Source organism: Cynoglossus semilaevis, chromosome 13 (assembly GCF_000523025.1).
Source record: "Cynoglossus semilaevis isolate Cse_v1.0 chromosome 13, Cse_v1.0, whole genome shotgun sequence".
Lineage (NCBI taxonomy): Eukaryota > Metazoa > Chordata > Actinopteri > Pleuronectiformes > Cynoglossidae > Cynoglossus > Cynoglossus semilaevis.
Window position 1 is genome coordinate 18,016,377 of NC_024319.1, and position 9,746 is coordinate 18,026,122.

The 9,746-nt window shown below is 36.5% G+C and overlaps 2 protein-coding genes across 4 annotated transcripts in view; one reads left to right on the forward strand and one right to left on the reverse strand.

Moving 5' to 3' along the window:
- Positions 1-2,159: 2,159 nt before the first annotated feature.
- On the reverse strand, positions 2,160-4,138 carry tnfb (tumor necrosis factor b (TNF superfamily, member 2)). The gene is made up of 4 exons (XM_008324037.3): positions 3,485-4,138; positions 3,352-3,388; positions 3,201-3,260; positions 2,160-2,819 (listed from the first exon to the last, which is right to left on the reverse strand). The coding sequence occupies exons 1-4, from the start codon at positions 3,662-3,664 to the stop codon at positions 2,353-2,355; spliced, it is 744 nt and encodes a 247-aa protein (XP_008322259.2). The 5' UTR covers positions 3,665-4,138; the 3' UTR covers positions 2,160-2,352.
- Positions 4,139-4,817: 679 nt separating this feature from the next.
- The window catches only part of LOC103388843 (sodium channel subunit beta-1-like), an 18,346-nt gene continuing 13,417 nt past the window's right edge, over positions 4,818-9,746 (forward strand). The window contains exon 1 of one of the 3 annotated variants that reach the window (XM_017037699.2): positions 4,818-4,839. In XM_017037699.2, coding sequence (XP_016893188.1) covers positions 4,836-4,839 — 4 coding nt within the window. In that variant the 5' untranslated portion in view covers positions 4,818-4,835. Of the gene's footprint in view, positions 4,840-7,379; positions 7,866-9,746 lie in introns of those variants that run through there. The other 2 variants (XM_025061910.1, XM_008324038.3) reach the window with 2 other exon arrangements.

Sequence of the window (9,746 nt, forward strand, 5' to 3'; positions counted from 1 at the left end):
GCTCTGAACACGTTCTGTTTCTTTAAGAAGTAGAGAACAGTGATCATCAACAGACTGTCCATGAACTCTCTCTCTCTCTCTCTCTCTATATATATATATATATAGAGAGAGAGAGAGATAGATATATACTGATTTAGTTATCAATTTTAAAGAAAAATAATATTTAACATTTTCAACATAATTTAATACATAGAAATGACAGGCATTAATTTAAAGAACCAAATGTGTTTTTTTTTTCCAAAAGATAAATTATTTAAAAGCAAATTGATCCCTTCCATTATGTAAATGTTCCCTATAGGGTATTTTCTAGTATAATGCAAAAATGTGATTCGTCTTTTTAAACGAACCTATCATTACATTAAAGAAGAATCAGTTGTTTGTTTTATTTGCACCTATTTATTTGGGTTTTAGGAAATACACAGCATTAATTAAATACAAATGTTTCTACCAGAAATACTCTGTAATTTATTTATATAAACTGAAAGAAACATTTTTTTTATTATTTTTAAACTTACCTTAATTGCATACATCTAATGATATGTAAATATATAATATGTCAGGAAACTTTTTCTGTTAGATAGGACTCTAAAATATGCTGTTAGTTCAGTTCGGATGTTTTTCTCTCTTTGTCTTTTGTTGGTCTTCCGTCGGTCTCCTTATTTGGGCAAAGAAACCAGTTCTGACCGGTTCTGTGTCCCGTCTCTATCTCTAAGTGTAACAGTCGGTACCATTGAGTGCTGTCCATATCATCCTGTTATGTAAACTATCAGCATGCACACCTGTCTTCACCACTTTCCCTTTTAGTACAGCACAATAACAGCATTCAATAACTGTATAAATTGATACGGAAACTTAATACAATGAATATATTGTAAAGATTGAATACGACAATATATAAATCCATTTAAGGATTAGAAATTGTCAATGCATGTCATTGATCATTTTCGGCTGATAACAAAGTATTTACATTTTTTAAATGATAAAATAATAATAAAGTTGAATATGAGAAGGAAGCTCGAACTCTCCGTCTATTCACCAGGTTATCTGGACACCAAACCTCATCTAATGGTGTCTCATTCTAATACTTTTTATTCAGTGCTATACAGAGGGTAAGGGTGTGTGTTGCATTAAGGCAATGGTTCTCTTCACCCTAAAGAACCGGCGTAATTTCAGCCAGTGGCGTAGGGGACCTGTCAACTTTTCACTTTTCTTATATTTGAAAGTATCTATAACACTAAGTTGTCCAAATACTTGTTTAGGAAGATTGGTAGCAACAGTAGAAGTAGTGACACATTCTCTTGATATGTATTTTTGTAAATTCCCAAACTGAGACAATTCCCACAACCCACCCACAAAGTTTCCGACCACAAGCACAAACAGACATATTGCGTTTCTTTCTCGCTGACTGAGGATGACAAAGGACAATGGTTCAGTTTGAAGAAGGGAACAGGAGCTGGTAGCATTTGAGTTATATTTGGCACATGTTGTTGTTGAGTGTGTGTAATGTGTCAAAGTCACTGGGGAAACCCCCACTCTTGGCTGAGTTTTCTATTGGCTCTGATAACGGACATTACCAAACCAGGGAATTCCCCTTGTCTGGCACAGTCTAACAAGAGAAGTATTTGCTGGTTGTTCTATAAACATAAAGTAGAATTTGGTTTTTCGAATTTAAAAAAACAAATTGTATTGACCTTTTTTTATTTTTAGTTTGACTGTGAGGCTGTAGATGTGAAATGTTTGGGTTAGGTATCGTCGAAAAACCAGATCAAATAAATAGTTGTGTTAGCTTGTTTATGTATGTAGCTTGTTTACGAAGATCCATCCTTCCATTTTCTACCATACTGTACCAGGCATGAGCAAACTAAGGCCCAGGGGCCGGATGCGGCCCGTTCAACTTTTTAACGCGGCCCACCAAACTAACAGCATTTTAGCATTTTAGTCTTTAGGACAATTGTGGCCCACGAGTCAAAAAGTTTGCCCACGCCCGCCAGGGATCGGACACGTAACCAGTGATTTTCTTGCTGCAACGACTTACTACATAATAAAACAAACCACCAATAAAAAAAAAAAAAAAAAACTGTAAAAAAAAGAGAAATAAAAACAGTTTTGAAAATGATTGCAAATTTTTTTCGCATAGTACGTCTCAAATCCACGAACCTTGTAAATAAAATTGAATAACGTACTGTATGCATCTCCAGAGCTATGCCCATGTTTGGTCATAGTCAAATGCGGTAACAGTCCATGGGACTTCTGTTATCTCATCTGGAATGGAAATCATTTTTACACCATACAGTGTTAATGATGAATCCTAATGAAGTAATGCTTTAATTCAACCAACCAAGAATGATGATTTCAAAGAGCAAATACCCCAAAGAAAGTCTTGCCCTCCTCAGTCTCAAGCTCTAACAGCTGGTTAGTTTCCGTCCATAGTTTGTCTCCTTTATTCAGATGGAACACGGCACCCAGATAAATAGCGTGATACCAGCCCTGTAAGTCCACGTAATGGTCCCCCTGAGCAGTGCTCGGGCAAGCTGATCGAATCGCGCACATTATTGAGATTCTGACGCCAATGGAGTCGGAGTAGCGCCAAACCCTATGACTGAGAGGCGTGACAACTTCTTCTTCCGCTGCTCCCAAGTAGTGGCCGTCGATGCACAAGACTCTAATAGATGCCTGGCTGTAGACAAAGTAGAGACCATTTTGGGGTATGACTATCTGATTGTTCACCAGCTTGAAGCCTCCCTGAGCAAATGCCTGGCCTTGGCCATTCTTCCACTGGAACGTGGCTCTTGTGCTCTCATTGTCATTCTCATAGCTCCCTTTAAGAAAAGAGAAAAAAAAAAAGAACAATTCTTACAATCTTAGGAATCGGGAAACACAATTATGAAATAGTCATTTTCATCCGACAAAGTGGTCATGAATTATTCTTTGGTGTACAACAGATGCACTTGGGGAGGGGGGGGGGGGGGGGGCGCAATGGCATTGCAGGGGGTGTCGATGGAATGAGTGAACGAAACGTGACGAAGCATATTGATCAATGATGTAGAGGTCTGACAAGAGACTGGCAACTGACCAAAGTTGCCAATGCTAGCATGAAATGGACACGTTTTGGACAGAACTCCAATGTAAACGCAAAGCGATTTTTTTTTTTTTGTTGTTGTTGTTTTGTTTTTGTTTTTTTTTTTACAACTATGACTCACCTTCCAAATGGATGGCCGCTTGGGTTTTGCTGCTGAACTGTTGCAGTGCGTAGTGGAGCTCTACGAGGAGGATGAAAAAGAATTATGGGATTGGAAAAAGCACGCTTTAACGGCACTATTAACAGCAATATTTGGAAATCCATATATTAACCTTTTTTCTCCGCAGAGTCCTCGTTTAAGTGGCTGGGCTTGAATAGCAGAAGGGGGGATGTGGGGGAGGGACAAACACGTTCTGTTATTTGCTTTAAATATATATTTCATTTCAATTATTGGCGAGATCTTACCTGCATTTCGGACCTTTTCCTGTGCCAGGGAAAAATAAGGATGCCTCCTAAAGCAAGGGCGAGAAGGAAAAACGCTCCCAATATTTTCCATGTCCATTTTGAAGAAGATTTCTCTTTTACCATCACAATCTCCTCATGACTGCTCTCCATATCACCTTCTGGTACAATGTATTCCACCATGCTGGCACAGGTCCTGCACAACCAGGATACTGATAGTTGCTGATGACAAATGTCCTGGCTGAAAAGGTGTGTTTGAGAGTCAGCCCTGTGTCTGTATCTTCAAATGCTGTGTAGTTGAAAATCTGTCTTTGAGCAGGTTTTGGGCATAGTGTGTTTGTGCCTAAAAAAAAAAAATAATAAAAAAAAATAACCAGAAGTATTTATACTGTGGTAGTTACACAGACCATAGGGGGAAATTCCAGTGATGTCACTCTGTAAGTGGAGACTGTGAGTGGCTACGCACAAGTTGTTTCTCTGCTTGTGATGGTTTGGGTTTATTTATAGAGCACTTTTCAAACATTGAATGTAGCCTGACGTAGAGATAAATGGTTAAAAGAAGTAAGTAAAGTAATAATAAATGTTACACTAAAAGTAAAACATGATTTTTCATGTAAACTGTTGTTCTAAGGATGTTCACAGAAGACATACATCCGTACATGCCACTGTGATTTTTACTAGTGATGTTCGATACCACCAATTTCCTTTCCGATCCAATACCGAGTAAAATTCGGGCTGGTATCGCCGATACCGATATCGATACCGATATTTTATCATTTGTCTTTTAAATTAAAAAAAAAAGTGTATTTCAAATCATAGCTTCTTTAAGAATCCAAGGCAGAGTTTTTGATCTTGTGTATTTTTACTGTAAACAGTTTATGGTAGTAGTAGAATTATATTATAATAGTACTACTAGTATTTTTTTACCTGAGTGCTGCTTTTATTTTTATTCGCTGCCTCATTTACTATACAGTCAACACAACAATAGAAAACCTTGAGAACACAATCATATAAAATATGTCAAAACAATGTTTCAAACTCTGAAAACATGTTATTTGTAAAACAAAAATAAATAAAAAAATAAAATAAATAATCTGAGGAGCCATTTGGGACCCGAAAGAGTCGGATTTTTTCAGTGAACCGAGCCAAAAGAACCGGTTCTCCAAAAAAGAGCCGAAATTCCCATCAATAGTGACTGAGTGAGAGCACGGAGTAGAGCCCCTGTGCTTAAGCATGACGCACACACCCAGGCGGAAGAAGAAGTAGTCCCACCAACCGAGCGTCACTTAGACAACATCTCAATAATTTGGATACTTTTCACCATGTTTCTGTTTAGGATACACCTCATCTCAGAATGCGTAAGTATCAAAAGTATCGATATTTTGATTTCAGAATCGATTTCAGAGCATAAAGATCCAGAATCGGAAGTATCGATATTTCAGGATCGATCCGCACATCACTAATTTTTACATTAACACGCTGCATTATTTAGGTGTTAACAAATACCGTATGATATACATTATCTGGCCAACTTTCAACGTCCGCCCGCTTCCATTCAGCTTTATTGACTCCGTATGGGTCTTTTCCCTCGATTATTTTCAACTTGCCCAGGTGTTTTGCCATTGTAATTATGTCTAGTGAATCTCTATACAACAATTTTGTCTGATTTTTGTCCTCCATTCATTTTAATATTCTTGTCTTTTGTTGTCATTATCCATGCTTAATTATTTTTATTTTCATTTATCATAACTACCTCTTTATTTTTTTTGCTTTCTCATAAAGGTATATTCTGCTTGTTCCTGTTGTTGTGTGAAATTGGTTTGGAAAGAGGGGGGAAAAATGGGGTATTAAGGGAGGAGGGCGAACAAACAACCGGTGGATAAGGGAGTATGTGCAATAACCCTGCAGTAATTCTTCTTGTATTTCTATTTTATATTTTAAGTATATGTTTATGTATATGTGTATTAATATATATTCTATATAATATTATATCATGTATGTATAGTAACTCCTAGTAATAACATGGAGGTGGGCATATGTACAGTACATGTATATATATATATATATATATATATACATATGTATAACTAATATACTGTGTACAAATATATTATTAATATATATTCTATATAATATTATATCATGTATGTATAGTAACTCCTAGTAATAATGGTTGTATAAATCTGGTCATAAAACACATCATATACTAATACATCTGCTGGAACTGCCTATATAGCTAACCGTCTAATTCAAGCATGGGAAAACTACGGCCCCCGGGCCCTCTACCGCCCGCGCGCCATATACTCGTCCCAGTTATATTATTAAATTAAATGTTATTATGACACCTCAATCATTTTACCTAGCTGTAATTCCCATCTTTCCCCAGCAGATTTTGCCAAAGATATTGACCATTGAGTGTGATGCATTACGGTTATGCATAATCTTCTGTGAGGATGGCACAGAAGATGCTGACGTTGTTTTGCTCAACCTACAGTATGTGTGTGAACAGACATTCAGTGTCATGAACATCAACAAAGCCCGTCACAGATCCAAGTTAACTGACCAACACCTCGGATCTATCTTGAGAATTGCCACAACAAATATAACAGCAGACATTGATGAAACTGAAACTGAATGTTAGTTTATTACTGCGTTATTAAATTAATACATTTGGAATTTATTTTCACAATAAACTCTTCACATTGGTGTTTTGCTTCCTGTTTTTATATTTCATTTATATTAGTCCACACAAACACACCATTCTCCTATTCTGGCCCGGCCCCCCTGAAAATTTTTTAGAAATCATTGTGGCCCGCAAGTCAAAAAGTTTGCCCACCCCTGGTCTAATTAAATAATTTAACTTCTCAACTATTTATACTGTTCATATATTTATCTATATATGTATATATATGTTTACAAACATATATATAAACACATATATGTCATACTAATTTAATTAAGAATATAATAGTAAATTATAATAGTATAATAAAAAAAATTAAATAGAAGAATGGAAATTGAAATTACAATCAACAACACCACACAGTCAACAATAATTCCCTACTAATCCACTAAACTACTACCACTATTTATCTATATCTCTACTTCTACTATCTGACTAAGCTACTAATCTACTAACATCCACTGTTGACGTCTCCCATATTTAGTGACAGCGTGCTGCTACTCGTGTTTGTATTGCCATGCCATCCATTGCTATGGGTCTGAGGGCCGGGAGGGTGGAGGGTATGAACGAAAATAATTAAGATTGTATAAAGAAATGGCCGATGTCAGAACAAACAATGAAACTGAAATACAGCTTCACCTGATCAGACCATCACCAATCAGACGGCTTTCTGGCATGCACAGACCAGATCATACTTCAGGGGAGTTCGGACCACAGATCAACTCTAATGATGTCCTACATAGATGTCTCAAAAAAAAAAAAAGGAAAGTGAACTCCTTGTTATTGTGACATTGTGATACACACACCTCTGCACACAACGAAATGTGACCTCTGCATTTAACCCATCACCAAAGTGAACAGTGGGCAGCTTTAAGCTGCAGTCCGCTTCCTTAGCCACTAACCCATCACTGCCCCAATGTTTAATGTGTATGTGAAATAATAATAATAATAATAATAACAATAATAATAATAATAATAATAATAATAACAATAACAATAATAACAATAACAATAATAACAATAACAATAATAACAATAACAATAATAATAATAATAACAATAACAATAATAACAATAACAATAATAATAATAATAATAATCTATCTATTTATCCATATATCTATCTACCTAAGCTAACATTAGCTCCGGGCCTATAAATCCTTGAATTCGCCACATCATTTTTTTAAGGCGCAGAGTTCGAAAGCGTGTGAAAAAAGTAGCGGCTTAGTCCGGAAATTATGGTACACTTTTGTAGACATATTTAACGTTCATGAAACAATAATTACGCTTTGATTAAAGCGGGAAAAGTGCTTGAATTCAAAAGTGTATGCCCACTGTGTTGTGTTCAGTGGTCTCACTGTATCAGATTGCGCTACTGGGTTTCAAAATTAAGGACTCTTAAATCCTCTGACTCACACACTCTAAATATAGCTGCCTTAAAGTCACTTGGGGACTGTAGGGGGATTTAAAACGGCTGCTTATTTGGGCCTGGTATTATAATAACCATTTTCTTTAATTAAAAAAAAGTGAGTGGTTTGGTGAACTTGTGGACTTGAAGATGAGGATTTGATAAGCATTACCAGTATTTTAACATAAGAATGTCATGGAATTATTGTCAGATATTTCTTCACAGCATGAGTGGCTTCTCCTTCCCAGAAAGCACAACAGGCTTCTTGTCTCTATTTGCTGTCAGTCTTTTTGGTAAGTTCAAAGAAAGTCATTTTGAGCATATAATGTGTAAATGTTATTGATTTTAAATAATAATAAACTTGTAGGTTATGCTTGTACTTCAATCTTTGTATCTACCTATCTACAATCTTTTTGCAGCTTACTGCAAATACATTAACATGCATTACTTTATTATATTGCACAATTGTAATCACACAAAGTCCCGTTTGAATTCAAATATTATGATTTAATAATTATTTAAAATTTTGTTTCTGTGTCAAATGACACTTTTAATACAAAACATGTCAGTACTTAAAAAATATTATATATATATACATATTATTTGTTTTAATTCAAGATAAAAAATTTACATTTAATTCTTTTCTCTGATTACAAAAGCTGTTTTTCTTCTCTTCCATTAAATTATTGTACTTGCCCTGAGAATTCAGCATCTTTTTTAAATGAAGATATTTCTTTTATTTTGATGTTGTGTAAGTGGTAAAATGCTAATCTAGAAATGTGATAACTAGTCCTTAAAAGACAGAAATGTTGTCTCTTAGCAGTTAGAATGTCTGCTAACAGCAGACAATGCCTCTTTTAGTTGTTTGTGGCAAGTCTAACTATGTTTGAACTCAAATAAATTTGGAAAAAGTTGCATAAGTTTGTCTTAACAGCATTCCTAAAATTAAACTACATGTATTAGTTCATCTATATGCATTGATATACAAAGGTGGAAAATAAATACTTCCATTTACTCAAGATTCTGTAATTTTAAGTAGTTTTGGGAATAGGTCATTTTACTTTTACTTAATTACATTTTGACTCAAATATTTAACTTTGTATTTCTACATTGGTAAAGAACCTGTTACTAAGTAAAAAAAATGTGTGCATGTGTGGATTTCCCACTATTTTGATGTTGCTAGATAACATAAAACCTAAAGAGAGCCTTTAGCCCAGGCATGGGCAAACTAAGGCCCAGGGTTGGATCCGGCCCGTGCAGCTTTTTGATCCGGGCCTTTTTTTTAAATTTATATTATCATTATACTTCTGCCTTTTCCCTGCAATACCCAGGTTTCCCCAATAGTTGGTATAGAAAATGCCATCCATCCATCCATCTTCATGCGCTTATCCGTTACCGGGTCGCGGGGGCAGCAGTCTCCACGACTGCCACCCAAATCACACTGCACCGTACCAACCCCTGTGAACCTTCCTGCGGGTGGTGAGTCCACTGGAAGGTACCAACCGCCCTAACTGGGATTCGATCTTGCCCAGGAGGTGAATCCTGGGGTTCCACACCAATGACAGAGACGTTGCCTCTGGGCCGAAGCACCAGATATAGAAAATGATAAAAGCATTTTAGCCTTTATGCATGACTTTTACATGTAATTTATCTTAGTTCACGTGAACGCTCCATCCATCTGCTCCTGACCCGGCCCCCCCTGTTCAATTTTAGGACAATTGTGGCCCGCAAGTCAAAAACTTTACCCATGCCTGATCTAGCCTGTCGTTGGATGCCGAACAAAAATAAAGGTTAAGGATTGCCAATCAGAGAGCTCCCATCGAGCAGAGGACTCTGTTTGATGCTTTATTTTCAAATTTAAATGAGGCAATAACTTTATCATGCAATGCAAAAAAAATTTAACTTTAATCAAACTCTCAGAAGAAGCCTTTATGGGCCACTCCTGGAACTGCAACCTTACCATGGTGGAGGTTTGAGTATCCGAATGAACCTAGGAGCTATGTTGTCGGGGGATTAATGCCCCTGGTAGGGTCTCCCAAGGCAAATAGGTCCTAGACGACGGATCAGACTAAGAGCAGTTCAAACTACCCTTGATGAAGAAAAAACAAAGAAGCTCACGTCGCCCAGATTGGCGGTACCGGGGCCCCACCCTGGAGCTAGGCCCAGAGTTGGGG